The sequence below is a fragment of the Camelus bactrianus genome, chromosome 25 (assembly GCF_048773025.1).
Source record: "Camelus bactrianus isolate YW-2024 breed Bactrian camel chromosome 25, ASM4877302v1, whole genome shotgun sequence".
In the NCBI taxonomy this organism is placed as follows: Eukaryota; Metazoa; Chordata; class Mammalia; order Artiodactyla; family Camelidae; genus Camelus; species Camelus bactrianus.
The window spans coordinates 35,097,923-35,119,415 of NC_133563.1; the positions used below are offsets into that span (position 1 = coordinate 35,097,923).

Sequence of the window (21,493 nt, forward strand, 5' to 3'; positions counted from 1 at the left end):
TGTCTTACATGGTTGTGTGCGTGGACTGAGGTGGCAGGCGAGCAGAGGGCCAGGAGGCGGGTCGTCTCATTCTGCACCGACAGGCACTGCTCCCCTGAACCCTGACACTCATCGACCTCCAGATGCAGCACTGACTGACTAAATGAGAGACGCAGGTCTTGGATCCTATTTTAAAATCACTTTGTAATAGTTTATAATGAAAAAGAATATGAAACGGAATGTGTGTGTGTGTACAACTGAATCACTATGCTGTACCAGAAATTAATATAATGTTCTAAACCAACTATACTTCAATTAAAAAAAAAGCAAAAACAAAAACAAAATAATGATGAAATCATTGCAACAATGCTTCTCCACACATGGAACCTTCCAACATCTTTGGCTGCTTGCACTCCTGGTCCCTCTGTGGATTAAAGCACCCAGCACAGAGGAGAGGCATCCATCGCCCAGGAGCCAGCCCAGCCGCGCACATGCACCCCCCGGGGGAGGAGGACACACCCTGGCCCGAGGGGCCACTCGCAGGGGGACGCGGGAGATGAGAAAGGAACTGCCACGTGGAACCGAGGAGCAGGAAACTCGGATTTATTGAGCACCTGTCTGCGCCGGGCGGAGCTTACACACAGGCTCGATGCGGTTTGTCTCAGAGATGGAAGCTGGAGGCCCAGACTTCCCAGCTCTGGCCAGCACCCCGGCCAACTGCCCACTGTCAGGCGAGCACATGGGTCTCTGGACCTCCTCGTTTTAAAATTAAAATGAGTGACACCAACCGCGAGGAGCTGGGAGGGGTCCTTTCCATGGCTTCGAAGCCAGATGAGCGCCCAGGAGCTGCTTTCCACACCAGACGCCCCATTTTGGGCCCAGACATGGCGTTCCGCGAAGCTGTTGCCAGCCATGTGACGTAATTTCGCTTCTGCAGGTCTGAAACCCTGAGGTGGCCAAGTCTGCTCCCCAAGGACCGATTCTGAGCTCTTCTCTGTGCGCTTTCCATCAGGAGGAGAGAACATTCCTCGTGGCTGCAAATTTTTCCTTCTTTCTGCTTCACTTCTCTCTCCTGGGAAGTGACGACTTGTGGATAATTTCTCCCTGGGCGACCTCTGGGCACAACGAAGAATAGAAGGCTATTGTCTCATTTTCTTAAAGTTTCCTTTTGAGGAAAGAGGTACATTTGGCAAGTGACTGGCAGGGTTTCATAGCACCAAGAGTTTCCTTAAAATTGGCAGCTACACTTCCGATGGGGGCTGTCAGGAGAACAAGTGACAATCCAGTCCCCATGAATCAAGTTTTCCCAACTTTAGAGGAGAGGGGAAAACTTGAAAAGCATTATCATATGAAATAATAATAATAATAATTATAACAATAATAATAATAAACAATAATAATAATATTAATCTTAATCTGACCGACCGGCAGCATCTGTTGGTTTTAATAATCTTGAGGTCTCTTAAGGAAATAAAACAAAAACAAATGATAAAGGAAAGAAAGAAAGAAAAAACACATGGCTGAAATGCTTCAAGACCTCTGGCTTCCCATTGGGCTCTGAGTTCAAGTTTCACAAATCCACTGCTGTCTCCTGGCATTCCAGAATCTTCTAGGGACCCTTCACATTCCCAGGTTGGGCAGCGGCGAGGCTGGCGAAGTAGGCACACTGGGAGGGGTCACAATGGCCAGGGGGGCCGGGAAGGCCTGGGGGGCCAGGGTGTCCAGCTGGTCCTGTCTCCCCTTGAGGGCCGGGACTGCCGGGGAGCCCATCTTTAGCATAGCCAGGCTCCCCGGGTTGACCTGCCCGAGGAGTAAAAGAGACAGAAGGCGGTTCAGGTTCCTTCTGGAGCAAATGAGCACTGTTCTCCCATCTTCCATCCCACATAAAGTAAGGACTCAGACATCCTCAGAAGAACACCCCACGGTCTGGGTGCTCTGCCCGGAGGGATTAGAATGGTCCGTGTGGACACCAGGCAGCAGGGTACCCTGCTATGCAGAAGGGGCTGCCTTGACTGCTTGGCCTGGGGCAATAATCAGGGTGCCACTGGGGAGGAATGAACAAGGGGGAACGAGGCCAGGTAGGGAACACGCTCTCTGTTATGAAAAACCAGGCCTTCTATGTTCTCACATGGTTCTGGGAGATGCATCTGAACTGGGAGTGGGACACCAAGTCCTCATAATTACCCATCAGCTCCAATCCATGCATCCTTAGAGATGCCTGGTGACACCTCATTATCCAATATCCAAATTGTCCCATTTATTCTGTAGTTTCTATGCTTTATCTATGTGTTAAATTTGAACCACATATTGGGACTGTGTTAAACTATTCTGCAAATCATAGTCAAAGACAATGTAGGTAAGAAGTAAGTAACTGACAGCAGTCAAAATTTAGACCTAGAAAATATTACTTAAGACACACTTCTATGTCTCCATTTCTTATGCATCATAATATATATAATCAATCTATCTCCCTTTTTGCTTTGGCAACTGGGAAGCTCAATGCTAAGTGTTGTAGTTAGCCTTGACAGTGATATTCTTTCTTAAGTCTTAGTAATCGCCCTGTTAGAAAATCCAAGTCCCTCTATAAAAGAAAAAAATAATAAACTCTTTCCTTTAAAAGATCTTTCGACACTGCATGAATTCTGTCCGTGCTTTGGTAGCGGTCATTTATTCTGTATTCCTGCCTCTATCAAGTTTTGAGACAAGCAGGGTTATTCATACACTAAAGTACAGACATTATCTCAACCTCATATTAGTACAATTATTTCCCCATCTAAATGGTTTCTGTTCTGCCTGTTAATCTCCATTTGGAATTGCCTTGTTTTAAAATATTCTTAATATTGTAAGCTATTGAGAAGTAGGCAAGCTGTCAAACACTTTATAATGTATTTCCGGTTATCTTCACTAGTGACAATAATAATACATGCGCACCGCAGGAAATCTGGAAAATCAAGAAGACAGAAATGCTGAAGTCAGAGCCCCTACAGGCCAGGTACTCAGGAACGGGCTCAGGGAGTCACAGAAGCTAAATCTAGACAAAAGCAGACGCCTCAGTGAGGTGGAGTTTGGCAGCCGTTCATCCTGATTTCTTCCACAGCTCGTCTCGGAACGCGGGGCTGCTGTGTTCCGCAGGCCTCCCCGTCAGCCGCCAGGCAGGAGGCCAGCCTGTCCGGGTGGTAAGCCTGAAGGCGCCACGGCCCAGGACCCCGCAGCCCCAGGACGGCCGGGCGGCTGGACACCCTGCCCTTTGGCCAGCATCCCCCCAGGGTGTTCTGAGAACAGTCAGCGCGTCATGAAAGAAAAAGGCACCCTGCAGTCAAGCGAGTGTGGAAAATGTCGGTTTAACTGAAATGAGTGTTACTTTTTTACGCCAGGTTCCTTAACAGCGCGTAAGAGAAGGCAACTGGAACTGGGGTGTCTCAGGGAAGCCCAGTTCCCAGCACCGTCCAGACTTCTCTAACCCCAAATCAGGGGCTCTCAGGACGTTAGTTCACGGGCTACACCTCAAGGGCTCGTGGGGCACAGCAGTTTTCACAGCAAGCCAGGGGGCTGGCACTTTAGATGATTTAACAAAACAACCTGTGCTCCTGTCTCCCACCCGCCTCCCAGCCTCTCCTGGGGCCCGTGGCCGTGCAGGCCGGGGAGCTGTCATGTGTGTGTGTTGGGGGGTGCGCTTCTCCCCCCTGGCGGACGGCCCCCCACAGCCCCAGACCCCAGCGCTGTTCCTACCTGGGATTCCGGGGGGGCCGGTCTCGCCCCGGAGGCCGACTCCAGGGGCACCTGGGTCACCTTTGGCTCCTCGCTCACCTGGTGAGAAAACACGCATCTCTGACGGCAGAGGCCCGTGACGAGGGAGAGAGGGGTCTCCCCACGCCGGGGGTGGGGGTGTGCAGGGCCAGCACTGCTGGTGCGGCTTTCCCCTGCTCACACACACTCACACTCGCAGCCTGGTCCTGTTCACACACTCGTTCACGTCACCCGCACTCGAGCACACACTTGCGTTCAGAAGCATACCCACGGGACACCAAGATGAATGGACACTCCCTCCAAAACATGTTCAATTACATGTGTGGACGTGTAAACACGTGCTCCCGGGTACAACGACCCGACTGCACACGCACATACGTACATTCACACGTACATGCACACCCTCATAAACACACCAAACACGCCCACACTCTCTCCTACACACACACCCATGGCCACACACATCCACTCACACGCCTACAGGACCGTGTCCTCAGAGCATTTCACCTGAGCCTTTCTCAGGAAGGAGCTGGGTGATACACAATTTTGCATTTGCATAAGACTCTGCTCTCAAGAAGCTTGAATTCTAGTAAGGTGGATGCAGTGGGGCACAGAGAACACTATGACGGGAAGCAGACTCAGGTAAGTACTGATAATCACAGGAATTTAACGCCACAACAGAGATGCAGAAGAGAGAGGGCCCATTCCTTCTGGGAGGGTATCTGAGATTGTATTTTGGTTAACACTATACAGATTTGATTGAAGTGTCCCTCTCAACTATTTTTTTCACCATTCTTTTTTTTTTTTTTTTTTTGCCATGTTGTTTCCAGGATACCTCCTGTATGCAACATATTGCGTTTTCTTTTAGAATCCAAATTGAAATGTTGCTAGTTTATGGAGATTTTAGGCCATTCTTATTTCTCGTTGTAATGACTACAATTGGTCAGTCATAGCCTGATGTTTTCTGTGCATTATGCTTTCTTGTTGACGTTTAGTTCATGTATTTTGCTTTACTAACCAACAGAATTAGGACTTGGACACAAACTTAAACACTCAGTAGAAGAAACATAACAAGGAGTAAGTCAATGAATGAAGAATTAAGAATGGAAGACTGAAAGAGGAAGATGTTATGGGCATGCATTTCCCCAAACGCCAGTCACCAAGTGGCAGCTAAATTAGACCACTGCTTCCTTCTCTGCCCCATGCTTTTCTCTCGACAGAGAGAAGGAGTGAATTACCAGGTGGATGAGTTTGGGGTCAGGTCCTTTCCCGCCCTTTCACAAGTGTCAGCCTGCAAAGAGACTGCCTTCTGGCCTGCTTGCACCTGTGGGCTACGTTATGCGGGGCAGGCGCTGGCCCTCGCAGGGGGGACCTTCTGTTGTCCAGAGCAGCCATGCCCAGCTAAGGGCCCTACCTGAGAGCTGGACAGCTAGTGACCATTTCCAGCTTTAGCTCAAACCACTTTATTCAAATGTAAAGCTGGCTTTTAATGCCCATTTGCCTGGAGATTGTCTTATTCATCGGTTACTTCCAAACTCAAGAGAAGAGGGCATTTTGCGTTACCCTCTGAAACTTAACAGCGGAGATGGAGAACAAGACAGTAGGAGTGAACCGATTCAATCCTCCTGGCAGAAGCATAATTTTACAAAAATGTCAAGTATGAAAACCTCTATGCATATGAAAAAGTTACATGATGCCAAAACTCAGGGTGTTACCAAGCTGCAGGGGATGAGAAGGGCATGAATTACGCATGTTCAGCTGGAGCGAGCGCCACGCACCGTGGCTCCTCCTCTGCCCCCGAGTCGTCTACCAGGCACATCTTCCGGGTCTTCACTCACCTTTGGGACCCATGGGTCCAGAGGGTCCTTCCAGACCCCCTTGCCCAGGCCGTCCTGGCTCCCCCATGGGGCCTGCCCGACCTGGAAGCCCATCTTTTCCAGGTGGCCCTGGGGGCCCGGGTCGGCCTTGGGTGGCCTTCATGTGCGCGGAGGGCATCTGGGCCAGGAGGTAGGTGAGTTTGGCTGTGGAGCAGGAAAAACAGAGGCATTTCACCAAGGAGGGATAAAGGGCCAAAGGCAGGACGGCGACTCACTGCAGAGCTCAGACCGAGGAGACAGTAACGGCCGCGAGACAACAGCAACAAAGACCCCGCAGACAGCACGCTGCGCGGCCCGCGCCCTCTGGCCCGGGGCGGACTCGGGCGCTGCTCACGGGCACTGCTTCCCGAGCCGGGCTGCCTGCACTGGGTCCCAGTGCAGCCACCGCTCCTCGACCTCGTAGCCTCCGCTGCCTCTTCTGCAAGACGGAGGCAGGGAGGGAGCACCTACCCCGCTGGGTGGGGGGGAGGACAGACCAGACGAGACAAGGCGCTAAAACTGTGCCCGGCACAAGGTGAGTGCCCGGGGACATCGCTGTGACCATCCAGGCAGGACAGCAGCTCTGACAGGGGCACCAGCAGCAGGAGTGGCTGTCACTGTCAATCTGAGGAAGCTGAGGTCGCTGGGGGTGGGATTTAAGTGGCTTACCCAAAGCTATTTAGCGACTTTCCCTTTGGAAGTGCTGAATTCCTCACCCACAGAGGAAAGGCTGGGGATGATGTCATTAACGATCCTTTGGTGTCTAACATGCTACAATCACAGAACTGGCTCAAAAACCCAGAGGTCCAATTGCCGGCCGCATGTCTACTGCACTGGGGACGCAGTGCCCACCCGACGGCCACCAAGAGCTTTTCTCTGTTTGCATACAGTCCAGACAAGCAGGCCAAGCCCTTCATCTTGCAGGTGGTCTGACCCAGCCGGAGAGGCAGGGCGACACCCCCGGGGTCTTGGTAAAACCAGGGCAGAGCGGCAGTCTTCTGACTGCCCTGCCGATGGGCTCCCCAAGGCAGCCCCCCACCCTGTGCCGCCACACCAGGAAGCCCGAGGGCGCCGGTCCGGCTCTGAGACCTGGGAAAACTGCTTAACTCCTCTGAGTCTTGATGTCCCCATCTTTAAAGTGGAGCCAATGCTTCCTCCTCAAAAGGCCATTTGGAAGAAAGGACTTGGTCCAGCAGGCGCTTCGTCCAAACTGGCTCAAAACAGGGCTCGTCTGTGCCCAACGGTGGACACGCCTCAGGGCGGAGACCCATTTTGTCCCCAGTAAGTCAAACCCCCAAAAGCAGAAGGTGGAGATTCCCACGCAGGAGACCCCGGGACACGCCCCGCACAGTGGGGGCTGCCACCTCAGCCTTTGGTTTCCTTCCTTTCGTCCCCTCCCTCCCCGCCGAGCCCGGCTCTGTGCCCTCTGCTCCGAGGAATGGTCTTCGGTTCTCCCGTGTGTGGAGACAGACCACGCTTGCCTGGACACCCCAAAACAGCAGGGACGAGGGTCATCGTGCTCAGCACTGCGTCCACATGCCCAACTTAGAGTCGGGCACATGGCGGGTGCCAAGTAACGGTCTGAACACGACCCCGTGATTAATGGGTCCTTCCCTCTTGTCCATCTGTGCTGGGGGTGGCTGTGGGTTTCACAGCCTCCCTCCCACAGGGCTGTCTGCGACTTTCTTCTCCTAACAGTTTCCACCACAGAGGGGAGTGGGAGTGGATACTAGTTAAGAGAACGGGGTGGTTAAGAGCCTGGATTCTATAGTGAGGCTGCCTGCATGCAAACCCTGGTCACTCACCACCTCCTCGTCCTGGGGTAAGTTACTTAGCATCTCTGCGCCTGACCGTCGTACACACCTCACAGGCTCACGGAGGCTTCTGCGAGCCGTGTGAGCGCCGACAGCCCCACCTGACGTACGGCAAGCCCTGCACGCTGGCATTACTACTACTGCCTTCCCACTGCTCTCTTCTTGAGCACCTGCCATGAACCGGGCTCGTGCAAGACTGGGGTTCAGCAGCAAATCCAGCCTAGAAGAATTAAAAGGATTCTAGTTCCTCGAAAGCTCTGCATGTTCTGGCTCCCCTCAGGGTCTTTGCACGTGCTGTTCCAAAGGACTGGGGTCTCATCCCTGCTTTCAGCCCACACGGCCCCTCCTCCAGGAAGCCTTCCTTCACCTGCTCCCCACCATCTAAGCTATCTTAGGTACTTTCATCTGTCCTCTTTCAACACCCTCTGCGCCAAATTAAATCACAGACATGTTCCCATTGTACTGAAGTCATCTTGTCTGTTTGCGTTTCCGTCTCCTCCCCGGGGCTGTGAGCTCTGTGAGGCTCATCCCAGGCTGCCAAAGTGACTCGCTGATTAGATAAACAACCGAATGCCCAGAAAAAAAAATGAACGCTCAAAGCTGGTTCTGTAGGTGGTGAGCTCCCCTTCCTAGAGGCAATTCCAGCTTCCCCAAAGACAAGCGTGGAGCTGACCAGAGCCTGCCCGCTGCCCTGCAATCCTGGTTTCTGCACGAGCCGCTCTGAGGCTGCAGAAGTGCTGAAGGACCAGTGAAAGGACTGCTTCCTGGGGCTGGGCGCACCCAGGACCCAATCTACTCACTTTCCAGCTGTTTCTCAAGTTCTTCTTGGATGAGCCGCCGCAGGATGTCCATGGATGGAGACTCCCCCTAGGAGGGAGGAAGGCGGAGTTCATTTATCTTTCCAGGAGCTCCTGTACCCTGAGACCCCTGATGGCTCAGGAAACAAGGGGGGTCACATCTCCCTCGTGCAGTCCCTGTGACACCCGGAGTCGCCGCCTCTCTCCCCCTCGCACAGGCAGCATCTCCAGTCTTGGATGATACCCTGGACTCCGGGCTCCTGAGGCCCCTGCCGCGTCTCCCTCCCCTAGACCCCTCCCACTTCTCAGCTGGGTCTCCTTCCCCACAAAGCTCTTCCCCAACACTGGACCGGAGGTCCGCTCTGACGCTCTCCCCACCAAAGTCCTGGGGACCTGCAGGACCAGCTCCCAGGTGGCCTCCTGCACTGAACCGTGTTTGATTGCCTCCCTCTGGCCACTTGGCTGCTCTGGACCCCAGGGTCTGGCTTTCCCTGCTCTGTACACGTCGGCTCTGTGCAGGTGTCTGACACATTTCTGGGGCTCAGGTCACAGAAGCAGAGGAGGCTGCAGGTCACAGAAGCCGAGTGCTGCCTCTGGGCTCCCACGGTCACGTGGGCTCCTTAGAAGGACCCTTGAGAACAGCCCGCATGAGAGAGCGGGCTCCTCCCTCATCCTCAGATTCCATCCTGACAGTGTCCATCCCAAGGGTGCAGCTCTTCCTGTGCCCATCTGGGTGGCCCTGGCACCTGGCACCACATGAGATGGATTCCGTTTCCTTATTCTTTTCTGGCTACTAATGTTTTATGTTAGTCCTGGAGTGCCCATGGTTACCCGCAGCCGCAGGAACAGGAGAACTTGACAAAGACTCAGTGCAGAGGGGATGGGGCTGTGGGAGCCCCCCGTCTCCGGCACCCCACACCTGGCTGAGAGACGGGATCTGGCTGCCCGGCCTCTTCCAGGGCAGCTGAAACTCCAGCTGACCATGGTCCCTGGGAAGTGACAGGACCACAGAGCCAGTGGGGCACCGGAGGTCACTAAGCCTGTGCTCTGAGGGATGTGAGGGTCCCCAGAAGACCACATGGGTCACGGAGAGGGGAGGTGGGATCACACGGACCTGGCAACCAGCCCCCACCGACACTTCCACTGAGCTCTGCTTTTTTCTCTCTACACCTAACGCGTGCCGATGGTAGCAGTCTGTGCAAAATAAGAGTTCTGCCACTAGAATAAAATATGTTCGAAGAAAAAAAACTGCTCTAAATAAACCTTTCCTTTTACTTTTGGGAAAAGCAAGACCCAGAGGGAAGAACATGTGCCATGGACAGGCAGAGAGGAGAGAGGCAGAGCCAGGCATCGGATGGAGGCGGGTCGGTCGCAGAGAACCGCCTGCATCTCCTCGGGAGCCTGTCGCACGGGGCCCCTGGGCAGGAGAGCCCAATGGCCAAGGGCGGAGCAGGAGACAGGCTCTACTCTTGAGAAGCTTCTTACGCCACACACGTGTTTTTTACTTTAACCACCTCAACACACCTGTCAGGAGAGAGGCTATCCTCACCCCTCTGGGCAGACATGGAAGGGTAGGCTCAGGGAGGAGAAGTAAACGGGGAGCCCCATGTTTGAGGCATCACCAGCGTCCTTACCCTCAGTCCAGGAAATCCTGGCTGGCCCGGAGGCCCCGGAGGCCCGACTGGCCCGTTCTCCCCAGGTGGTCCTGGGGGGCCCATTAGGCCTGTATAACCTTTGTGGCCTGGGATTCCAGGGTCCCCAGGCTGGCCCTTCCCACCAGGAGGTCCTTTGTCACCTTTGATGCCAGGATCTCCCTAGAGGGGAAAACAACGTGTCAGTAAGCAAAGGACTAGAAGGTGCTCCCAGGCCAGACAAGACTTGCGGATGCAGGAGGGACTCCCCGGTCCTCGGCCTCCTGCAGGCCTGGAAAGGAAACCTCAGTCCTGGCAGGTAGTCTGCAGAGGACAAGACGGGAACTCTGATTTCCAAGCCCCAACCCTGTGCTCTGTCCCAGCAGTGCAGCTCCTGCACTGGCTACAGAGGCCAGCCTCCGAGACCAACACTGGAGCCTCTGGCCCGGTTCTGGCCCGGTTCTGTCCCCTGTCAGCTGGAGGGCCAGTGGCTCGTCAGACCGAGGTGTCTCACTTTCAGTAATCGCCCCCCCACCTCTCGCAGCTCTAGGGGACCCGGGGAGGATGGACACTGCCTGGACCTCTTTCCCTCCATCTCTGGCCCAGACACTGAAGCCCTGGATCAATGATCTGGGGACCATGGCAACCACGGGACATCCGGTCCTCTGCCCCATGTGCCACTGTGTATCTGACCAGCAAGCCTCAGTTGTCGGAGAGTCTGAAAAGACAGCGGCCACATGAACGGCCTCAGGGTGTAAAAGCTCCACTGCAGGGGGCAGCAGAGAGGGAGGAACCGGGAGAAAAAGAAGAGCAACAGATGGCAACGGGACATGGGCCGCGACGATGGTGGATGTGAGGAGGAGGCCGGTGCAGTTATGAAGCCACCTGGGACAGACACACGTAAAAACGGGAAGAGCCAAACAGCGGGCAGAGGCTGCTACGTCCTGGGGGTGAGCGGAGGCCCGCGCACAGTCCCGGGGAGGACGCCAAGCACGAGCATGGTGACGGACCTGGACCCAAGGGGCCGGGGCCAGGGCCGCGGTGGAAGGGGCAGCTCCTCCTCACTGCAGACTCTGCTCCGCGATTTGCCTTGTGTGACTATGTCTCCACGCTGCTTTTGTTCAACCGACAGAACAGTGAATTACAAAGAGAATTTAGCCTGATCTGAGGGGGCACCTGGGTCTCCCCAAGGTGATGCGTCTCATGGGGACGCTGTTGTCGTTCACAGGTGACCTCAAGGCTGGGGTCCGTGGGAGTCCGGGCGCTTCGTGCGCGTCAGCACCCAGGCCTGCGGTGTGGCACTTCCTGCTCATCCAAGCCCTCGGCCTCCCGTGGCAGCAAGAGGGCCTGTCTCCTGCTTCACACGTTCCCCGGAGCGCTGCCTGGCAGCGCTCCACGATGCCGCTTATCCAGGGCAGGGCAGCTCTCCATTACTAACTCGGCATCAGAGAAGACTCCATTCATTGATCAGGTATTAGAGAAGATTCATATTTGTGGTCCCAATGCCCTGGCTCCCCATCAATACTCAAGCCGCTCCCCGCACGCAGTGGCTCCAGGGGTGGCCGCAAGCCCCTGGGTGGCAGGACCCTCAGTGCCTTCTCAGGCGCAGCCCCCTACCCACTCCCGCTCCATCCTCAGGAACCAGCAGCCCTGGGGCCCGAAGTCACCGGGAAGGAAGAAGGGAGAGAGGTCAAGAGGGGGTGAGAATCCCTGACGCTCTCTGCTTCTACTTTTCTATTCCTGGCTCGTAGGGGAAACCAGCTCCTCACTCAACCAGCTTGCAAGGAAAGCAGAGATAGTCTTCGCAGGACCACAGAAAACAAGCTGAGGGCAAGTGTGGGGAGACGGCGCCGTCCGTGTCATGCAAAGTGGGACAGTGTGACCGCGGACCAAATGGAGGGCTGTGGGTGAACGAGATGTTTAGTTTCTCTGAAAGAAGCAGCAGGTGTCAGGAGTGGGAGAAGGCCCCCTCCTCACACTGGCGTTTCTGAAAAAAAAAAAAAAGTGTTTTTTGGAGGAATACAGTGTAAAGAAAGGCCTTCAGAGCACAGCGCCAGGGCGATTCATTATGGGAAAATCTGTTGCCTTGTCACCTCCAGGGACAAATCTGGCTCCTGGCAAATTGGCACCTTGGGCTCTGAGCACGCCGCGCACAAGCTTTCACACACGGAGGGAAGGGGAGAGGAATCTGTCAAAGTCTGGAAGCACTCGCCTTTGAATTTGTAATTGCGATGATTTTACTCCTTAAAATAACAACCAAAAAAAAAAAAAAAAAAAGGGAAAAACCAACAACACCGACTGCAACAACATCGGGGGAAAACCTCCCTTCGCTCATGATTTTCGGGGGACGCTGAACACAGAAGCCACCACACAGCCAGCTCTCCACGCCGGGCTGCTTCCTAAAGCCTTGGACACAGTCCCCTTGCCACTGTGGAAGGTGACCACGACCCCACTTACCCTTTCTCCTTTGGGTCCTGGCTCTCCAGGCTTCCCAGGGGCCCCCTGCAATGAAACCGAGGGAGGGTGGTCACTCAACCAGCCATCCCACCTGCCTGGGCACCTCTGCCCTTCCCGGTTCTGCAGGCCGCTGTGTGCTAAGGACAAGGGGTCCTGGAGAAGGTGGGTCCTCCAGGAGTCCTCTCCAGTTGTGCAGAAACTGCAGGCCTGACCCACTTCCCCCCATCTCCTCTCCTCTGGCCAAGGCCCACCCTGGACCGCCGGCACCAGCCATGGTGCAGAGTGAAAACGGGTCTTCCTCATTCAGGAGAGAGGGTGCGGACTTTGAAGGAGACAAGCCAGTTTGCACAGAGCTCACAGACACAGCCTCTGGGTTATTTCCTCTGCATTCATTCACTCTTGTGTTCATAATTTATCGGAGTCTTGAATCTGCTCTGTCCCAGGCACCTGGGCCACAGGAGAACAGAGCAGGGTGAGAGGACAGAGGATAGTGGGGTATCTGCTTGGTTTCGAGGCGGTCAAGGAAAGTGGGCAAAGGCAACATTTCAGCACAGACTTTGGGATAAGCAGGAATGGGTGTGGGAAGGGTGGGGAAGCCGGGGAAGGGCTTTTTGGAAACAGGGCCCAATGTGTGTGAAAGCACTTGGGAAAGAACATGGCATGTTTCAGGACCCAGAAGGCCAGAGCGACTGGCGCGGAGAAAGCGAGAGGTCTCGGAGCACCCTGGACTCTGCTGACAGCTCCGGTCTGAACTGGCAACTGACATGGCCTCACGTGTGTTCTACGCCAGAGGTCACCATGGGTGCTGGCAGGAGCAAGACTGCAGAGGGGCAAGGCTGGACCAAAGCACCAGATAGGAGGTCGCTGCAAATGCCCGGGTGAGAGACGATGGCGGTCCAGGTTAGGGCCCAGCGGTAGAGAAGGGGAGAGCTGGACAGAGCTGCGACGTGCTTGTTGATGGATCGGGTGCAGAGAGACAGAGAAGTGAAAGAGACATATCAAGATGGTACCGGGGACCGGCTACAAGATCTGCGGGCCTCATGCAAAATAAAGTGCGGACCCTTCCTCAGAAAGCATTAGGGGTTTCAGCACAGCGACGGCGGGACACAGGGGCAAGTGCGGGAGTCCTGAGAGGCCCGCGAGCCCGCACGTGTCACCGCCCGTGCAGCGACCCCACGTCTCCCCGAGGAAAGGGGCCCCGGAGGAGGAGGGGTGCGGTACTTGCCTCCTTGCCCGGGACTCCGTTCTCCCCGGGCTCTCCCTGCGAAACAGAACAAGGTCCCAGTTAGCTCTGCTGTGGCAGCACAGTGCAAGCCCATGACCGTCTGTGAAACAGACGCTTCACTCAAGTCCTGCTCCGGCAAAGACAACCGCCAGCGGCCCACCAGTGGTATCCCAGATGGGGCTCTTCGGTCAGCCTGGGCAGAGGAAGGCAAACAACGGTCCCGGGGAGGAAGCAGAATCACCAGTCTTGGCTCCTCGCCAACGGGATGGCTGTGACGCCACCAAGAGGCCTCCGGGATGTCCGTTTTACAGATTATCTAGTTGTGCAGGAGGCCTCCCTGAGAAGCAGGCTCACGACCAGTAAGACACTGGGCGCTAGAGTGGCCTGTCTGGGTTAAATCTTGGCTCCTCCACTTACTGGATCTGTGGACAGTCTCCTTCAAACTTCTTTAAACCTTCTGTGCCGAAGTTTCTTCATCTCTAAAATGGGACTAGCAGCTGTATGGTGCAGACAGATGATCTGCCACCATCGTGACTAAGGGGTAAGTGAGTGCAGAAGAGTGGGCACCTGCTGACCGGAGGCACAGATTACTACTCGGGGGTACAGAAGGGGGCTTGGGCCTTTAACAGCGGGGCAGCCAAGTGAATAAGGCTCAAGTAAGGATCAGTGGACAGAGCACGTGAGGGCTCAGGCTGCGAGGAGGACAAGGGAGGAGGGGTCACCGCCTGGATGGCGGGGCGGGCCTGGCCGTGGGTCCCCCTCAGGGACAAGAATTCAGCTGGAGGGGGAAGGACAGCAACGTGGGAAGACCATCTACTCTTGGGTGTTTCATACAACACTCGTCACCGGTCAGCAGGCCAGTGCAGAAGGAACCAGGGGGCCCAGCTGGACATGGGGCGTCCTTCCACATCCCTCTGCCCGGACACCTGGCAAGGATCCACCTCCAGCTTCTCTGCATCGAGCTGTCACTCAGGAGAGCTAGACTCCAGCACCAGCGGGAGCAGAAACTGACCATGTGGCCCTGAATAAACCACCACCTTGGTCTGACCCTCCGGCCCGGCCTCGGTCACCTTTAGGACCACTTCTAGGATCCTTGAAGTTCTAGGGCCCCCCTCCCCCAATGGTCACCTCGCGTGGTTACAGGTGCTGAGTGTCAGCGGTGGGCAGGGTGCCACTGCTGCCCCCACTACAGAGTCGTCTGGGTCAGTCCTCGCAGGCAGGCGCTGCCGTCATCCCCGCCTGACTAGGGAGGAAGCCAAGGAGCAGGGGCCGCGGGGGCGGTGGAGCCGAGCGCCCCGCGCAGGAGTCACCTCTGCGCTCACGCTTTAGTCAGCGCGCTCCCATGTCCTCCAAACCACGACGCGACTCTGACCGCATGCCAGGTCACAGCGCCCAAAGCAGAGCAGGTGCGCCTGAGGACGCAGGAGGTGGTAGGAAGCGTGCTGAACGTGACCCTCACACCCAGAGCCAGGCATTGTGGCCCCCATCGGGATGCTCTGCTTACCTGAGGCCCACGGGGACCCAGGAAGCCAGGGAGTCCCGGGCTGCCGTGTTCTCCCTTGGTGCCCTTCTGGCCCTGCAGAGGGAGATGGGGTTCATTCCTCAAGGTCCAGGGCCAACTCAAGAAGATGCAGAAACCGTGTAACCCCTCTGTACCCTGAAGGCCTGACACATGGACAAAGCAGAAGAACAGCCCTCTCCTGTACTGGAGGGGGGCGTTGGGGGGAGACCCGGGGGGCAGTGGACCCCCAGCCATGGGGCGGGGGGGCAGGAGGAGAGCTTCCTGTAAAGAGTCAGAGGCTTTTCCATTCAAGGCAACGGAAATAAAAAGGGACAAACATTCAACCCAACCACCCTGATGTGCTGGGGGCCCCTCCCTCCCAGTGACCTCCCAGTGAGGCAGAGTTCCTCTTCCCAGTCGCCAGCAACTCTCCTGCTTTGGTAGGACCACTTTCTGGAAAAAGTGTTTGGGGATCTTTCAGCTTCAGCCTCTCTGGGGAGCCACCATAGGCGGCCCCCTCCTCTGAGGCCAGCTCTGCACCCGGGATGGGTCCACCTCATGACCCAGCCTGGCCCAGTCTGGCCCCGGCTGCAGCGTCCCAGCAGCAGTGACAGGACTCACACTGTGGCTCCTACGGAACATCACCACACGTGCTAAGGGGTCAGACTCCTTCACGCGGCGGTCCCCGGCCCAGTGGGAAGATGGGGCTCCTAGGATGACCAGAGGTCCAGTGCGCCCGGGGATGGCGGGTTTCCCAGGAGGCAGGATTTTCAGGGCGACCATCAGGAAGGTTCCCAGCAAACCAGGATGAGCGGGTCACCCTAGTTTCCATGGTGACCACAGTGAGCCGGCCAGACTGGTTTGCCCGCTGCCCAGTGAAATGATTGCCTGAGCAGCACACCATGAGGGTGGCCTTCTCAATAAGGGTGCCAGTTTTAGCAAATAAATATGCAGTAAGGCTGGGCCGGGAGGAGACTAGTGGTCAGGCTTGACTTACGCAGCCCTGGACCCATCAAAGTCCTGGGCTCCCCTCCACGTCTCCGCACTGAGCAGACCTGAACCCCACACCTTGGATCCTCGACCCAGAGACCAGGACTCTGCTGATGACTCGTGCCACCCTCTTCCTCTACCTGCTGGTTGTCAGTGGCGAGAAGCAACAGTGCTCTCCCCACCCCTGCCTCCTAACCAGGAGGAAGACCCTCTTCAGCCAGGTCTGTGCTACACCCGATCCCACCACACACGCTGACCCTGCTGAGCTGGTAAGGGGCAGCTGGCCTCCCCTGTCCCTCCACCCTCTAAAAACATCAGACAACCACCGTGCAACCTGATCACACATTTTTTTAAAGTCTAAATAGTCCTGCCCTGTTGATGCCTGTGGTCGTAGACAACAGCATGCGCAGTGCCTCATCACATGCATTTTAAACTGTGAAAGAGGTCCTTCTTGGAGCCGCTGGCCTCCAGCCGAGTCCCACGGTCCAAACACCGCTTCTTCCCACTGATGCCCCCCGCGGTGGAGACAGGCCACACACCCTCCAAAGCTCGCCCCGGTTCCATCACAGCAGTGGGACCATACTCACGGGGTTCCCTGGAGTGCCAGGGTCTCCTGGAGAGCCAGGCGGTCCGTTCTTACCCTGGTGGAAGAAACAGAAGGAAGGGTTCTGCCAGGACTCTCGGCCAGGATATTACAGAGCAGGACGGTGGAACAGCGAGGCTGCGGGATGTGGAGGGCCTGATTTCACACTTAGAGCTGTGACTCACACCAGCATGGCTCTCAGAAAACCACCTTGTTACTTAGAGGATGCTTCTCAACTTGTAAAAGGAGTCTGTGATATATTACGAGTATGGAATTGTTGTGGAATTGAATGAGTTCATGTGCCTGTGAGTTGTAAGCTCACTCATTCATTTATTCCATTACTCATTCAAAATATGCACACATACACACAAGCTATGCAAAATAAGCAAGCTGCAAAGATAAAACTGTGTGACAATTGTGCATTCTGTCTATATGCTAGTAGGTGTACTGAAAATATTCTCAGAGACACGCAAGATGCTGTTAACAGCGGCTGCCTCTGTGGGAGGTGGGGATGAGGAGGCAGCCTTCTTTTTGCTTTGTAACACCCATTCCGCATGCGTCCTTGCACCATCCCCGCAGATCACGTCCGCGTGCCCACACCCAGGCGCGCAGATCGCAGCAGCCCCTGTGGGAGGGTGTGTACCCCACTTTGCACAGACCTAGGAATGTGAGTAACCGCTTCCGACCTCCCTCTCCCATATTGTCTCAGTCTGCTCTTGGATAAGAGAATGACCTGCTTAAGTGCATAAAGGAGCAGGGATAATATTCAAAACATCTGTTAACCACATGGTGGGTCCCCTCAGCCCCAACCCACATGTGAAGTCCGACTCCCCCCGTGTCAGAACTTGACCTCATTCAGAAATGCGTACGTCATTCAGTAAGAGGAGGTCATACTGCAGTGGGGCGGCCCTGATACAATGACCGGTGACTTTATAAAAAGGGGACGTTGCTCCAGAGACACGCCCACAGGGGGAGTACCACTGAAGATGAAGGCAGAGACAGGGCGATGCTTCTACAGGCCCAGGAAGGCCAGGGATCACTTGCAAGCCACCAGGCGCTGCGAGAGGCACGGGACGGCTCTCCTGCAGGAGGAGCCAGCTCCGCGGGCTCCCTGACCTGGGACTTCCAGCTCACAGAACGTGAGGCTAGCAACGTCTTGAACTTCTAGGCTCCATAACCGAGAGACAGTAAGTTCTGTTGTTCAAGCCCCTCCCTGTCTAGTTCTTTGCTCTGATAGCTCGAGTGAACAAGGAATGTGCCCCGAACATCAGAACGTCCTAAAGCTGGAGAAGGACTGGAGGGGAGGTCCCACAGGACCCCTGCCGTGCCAGGGGGCAGCTTTTAAGTTTCTGGATTGTGGGGAGGTGGTCCCAGAAGAGAGCCTTGGGAGTGTGTGCGGGGCCACAAGGTGGGGCTCAGGGCAGCAGCTATCTACCAACTGCTAAGACATTCTGTCACTTTTTCAACAACCCAGAGGGCTACACCAGGATGAACCGACCAAACACCACCATGGGAACAGGCCTTGCCAAAGCACGGAGCAGGCTGGTCCCAAAGCAAAACTTACCGGCAGGCCCCTCAGTCCCTGGGGACCCTGTGGCCCTGTGGGTCCCACGTCACCCTGGAACAGAGAGAGGTCAAGTTATCACAGTTGCCACAGGAAGACGATGGAGGCGCAGCTCCAAACATGGACCAGAGTTCACCCAGTTCCCAGAGGGAACCAGCAGCAGCGTCCAAGATGCTTCATCATGAATTACCCCTCCGGCCACGTGTGGATCAGCTTGCTCCCAGCAGACGAGGAGACGCGGGAACCACCCCCCCGCCCCGACACTCACTGACTCAGGTACCTGCTTAGACATTTTCCACTGGTCCCACAGGGATTTCAGGGGCTCCGCCTGGAACCCAGGGGAGAAACAGGGAAGAGGACTGCTCTTGGAGTTGTGCTCCTGAGTCACCGGACAGTGACCTGGAGCTGTTCCTGCCTCAGTCACCACGGGAAGGAAGAGCCCACCTTCCGGGGGCGCAGCGGGAGCGGTTCACCGCCACCACCTCCGTGGTTTTCCCGGCAGCCTCCTGACATGGGGATAATTCTCCCCGTGTTATACATGAGACAACAAGCTTGGTCATGCTCCTACACAAATGAGACGGCAGAACGCTCTAGAAGATGGCATTTTTAAATGAAAAGTCAGACAGCTGAGAGGGAGGGAAGAAAGCATTTGCACTCTGACCTCGCATCCCAGGTTCCTGTCCCTGACCTCGCAGGGTGAGCTGAGCCCACGTACACTCCCGCCTGGGGAGCTCCTCTCACGCCCTTTACTGAAATCCAAGTGAGAAGAATACACTGTGTAGCACAGAGAAATACATACAAGGTCTTGTGGAGGCTCACAGTGAAAAAGAATGAGATGATGAGTATATGTATGTTCATGTATGACTGGAAGCCTACGCTCTACACTGGAAATTGACACAACATTGTAACTCAATAAAATAAAATTAAAAAAATAAAAAGAGGGATTGATTCGACCAGGATTTTCAACAGCCCCGCAGCGCCTAAGAGGCACCTTTGCGGCCCCGGGCCAAGGCAGCTGCTCTGCTTTTAACTGCATGCGGGCCCTCCGTGCTCTAGGCTGGTTTTGTAAGATGGAGTCCACTGCTGGGGAACAGCAGGCGATAGATGGGATTTCTCCCAAGGTCCTTTGCGGCTCCATCATCCAAGAAGACAATGCACACCGGGGGCCAGGGGGCGGAGCACACCTCACAGCGGAGAAAGGCAGGTCCTGACGACACAAGGGGGCGGGCAGGGGGCCGCTCTGGACCTCAGGACCCTGTGCTCATGCCCCTGGCCAAGCGCCCGCTGCCGGGAGGCCGCGCTGTGTGCATGCACGTCGGACGGCCCCGCGGGGTGTCGTGTGCCAAGGCCATTGCCCTGGCCTGCGGGGTGCGGAGCCGGTGGGTCTGGGCTCCTTGCTGCTTCCCCCTGCCCCTGGCTCTCTGTGTGACCACGAGTAAGTCTCTTGATCTCTCTGGGTCTTGGTTTCTTCTATCGGTAAGATGGGGGTAAAGATGACTTGCCCCACCCTGATCCCAAGGCCACAAGTCAGGGAGCAGGCGGGGAGCACACAGAGCCCCACAGCACGCGGCAGTGGAGCCGTGATGGGTTCTTGAGCCAACAGAACATCGGAGGTGGGGAAACGATCCGGGAGAGGCTCTGCAACGCCGCTCACGTCCGTCTGAGGCCAGATCCAGCAGCACATCACTGATGCCCACAGAGAGCTCCGGGCTGACTCAGCAAAGCCCCCTTGTCTGGCACACAGCAGAGGCACCAGCCATTGAGTGGAAGTCCAGATCCCAGGGCCTCGTCTGGAACTCCACGGCCCGTACTGCCGGCAGGCGAGACACCACCAACAGATGCCTTGAATTCACCTGTGAGTCCCTCCAAGGTGGCACCACCCACCTGGTCCAGTTTGGGGGCATCTCTTGGTCCTTCACTAAGCACTTTCTGTACACCCCCTCCCACCCCAACAGGCCCGGCCGGGCCCCACAGGACACCCAGACTCACGTCTTTTCCTGGTGACCCTTCCTTGCCAGGGGGCCCCATGGCACCAGGCTCTCCCTAGGAGGTGAAGCAGAAACAAAACAGGTGCTGTTAGGAGGAGATGCAGAATGCCGCGGTCTCAGCCGCGGTGGTCCTGGAGCATCTGAGGAGGTGGCCGGGAGGACAGCCCCTGGGGGACTGGAAAGTGCCCCGCTGAGCCCTGACCCTGGGCCGGGTCAGCAGGGGCCCCAGGGACGGCTCTGCATCCTGGGCCATTCTCTGACTCTCTGAGCTGCAGGGAGACACCTGTGGAATGGTCAGGAAACCGCCTGAATTCTACCTCCTCACCTGCTGACCCACCTGGCCCTCTGCACCTCAGCTCTCTCCTCGTCGTACAGAGCGTGGTTAGGGCGGGGGGCTAACCGGTGGACCCTGAGATCCCTTCTGTTTGGGGCACGTGGAAGAGATGGAGGAAGATAATGGAGAAGAAGACAGGACCCAGGCCATCTGGGGAAAGCCGATGCTTTGCACACATCAGCTCTGGGACCTCAGGGGAGCCACCCACAGCCTCTGGGCCTCGGGTCCCTCCTCTGTAAAGCAGGCCTTGTAATAGCCCTTGCCTCACAGGACTCGTGACAGCAGGTCTGCGGGGAGCACAGCCGACAGTGACCCACCAGACTCCAGGCTGACTCAGTCAAGGTGGCTGTATGTCGGGGTCTGGTCCCCAGGAGAAATGTCTAGAAACACTAGACGAGGAGGACACTCCCAGTGACGCCACTGTTCTCTCTCAGGCGGCACAGCACGGCGCCCTGGCCAGGCCCAGGGCCGGCTAGAAGGGCCAGCTCAGGTGCACCCGGGATGGCCTGATGGAGAGATGCCCACTTACCCGGGGGCCAGGGGGGCCAGAGTCGCCCATGTGTCCCTTGAAGCCCTAGAAAGAAGAGAATGAAGTTAGTCCACCAAAGATCAGGCTGATAGCTCGGGACCGGACAGACACCTGCGAGATGGCCCAGCTGAACCCAGAGCCCTCTCTCTGTGCCTCTCCTGACTGCCCTCGTCCGTGACCAGCTGCAGTGCGCGGGGCCCTGCTTGGCACCAGACATGGGCCAGGTCCCTGGTGACTGCCTGGGTGGCGAGGCCCTTCCTCCTGGGCACTCTGCATGTGGGCAGGGCTGCAAGGGCCTGTCGCACAAATGCCACCCGCAGAGGGTTGGGAGGGGAGGGAGGGAGGGAGGAGGGATAACGCTGTAGGAGAAAGAGGAAGAGCCGATCTGCGGAGCCCGGCCGTGTCCCTGCCGTGGTCACCACACGTGCTCCCATCACAGCGCAGGGAGGTCCTGCAGGATGGGCTGTGTTTTCCCCACTTTGTAGATGAGGAGCTCAG

At 56.3% G+C, this 21,493-nt stretch overlaps 1 protein-coding gene across 4 annotated transcripts in view; it reads right to left on the reverse strand.

Moving 5' to 3' along the window:
- Positions 1 to 565: 565 nt before the first annotated feature.
- Positions 566 to 21,493, reverse strand: part of COL22A1 (collagen type XXII alpha 1 chain) — a 213,899-nt gene continuing 192,971 nt past the window's right edge. For 2 of the 4 annotated variants that reach the window (XM_074353139.1, XM_074353138.1), the window contains 12 exons: positions 20,996 to 21,040; positions 20,134 to 20,187; positions 18,145 to 18,198; positions 16,585 to 16,638; positions 15,011 to 15,082; positions 13,507 to 13,542; positions 12,282 to 12,326; positions 9,828 to 10,007; positions 8,197 to 8,263; positions 5,565 to 5,747; positions 3,709 to 3,786; positions 566 to 1,779 (listed from right to left, as the gene is read on the reverse strand). In XM_074353139.1, coding sequence (XP_074209240.1) covers positions 1,589 to 1,779; positions 3,709 to 3,786; positions 5,565 to 5,747; positions 8,197 to 8,263; positions 9,828 to 10,007; positions 12,282 to 12,326; positions 13,507 to 13,542; positions 15,011 to 15,082; positions 16,585 to 16,638; positions 18,145 to 18,198; positions 20,134 to 20,187; positions 20,996 to 21,040 — 1,059 coding nt within the window. In that variant the 3' untranslated portion in view covers positions 566 to 1,588. The remainder of the gene's footprint in view (positions 1,780 to 3,708; positions 3,787 to 5,564; positions 5,748 to 8,196; positions 8,264 to 9,827; positions 10,008 to 12,281; positions 12,327 to 13,506; positions 13,543 to 15,010; positions 15,083 to 16,584; positions 16,639 to 18,144; positions 18,199 to 20,133; positions 20,188 to 20,995; positions 21,041 to 21,493) is intronic. The other 2 variants (XR_012502318.1, XM_074353140.1) reach the window with 2 other exon arrangements.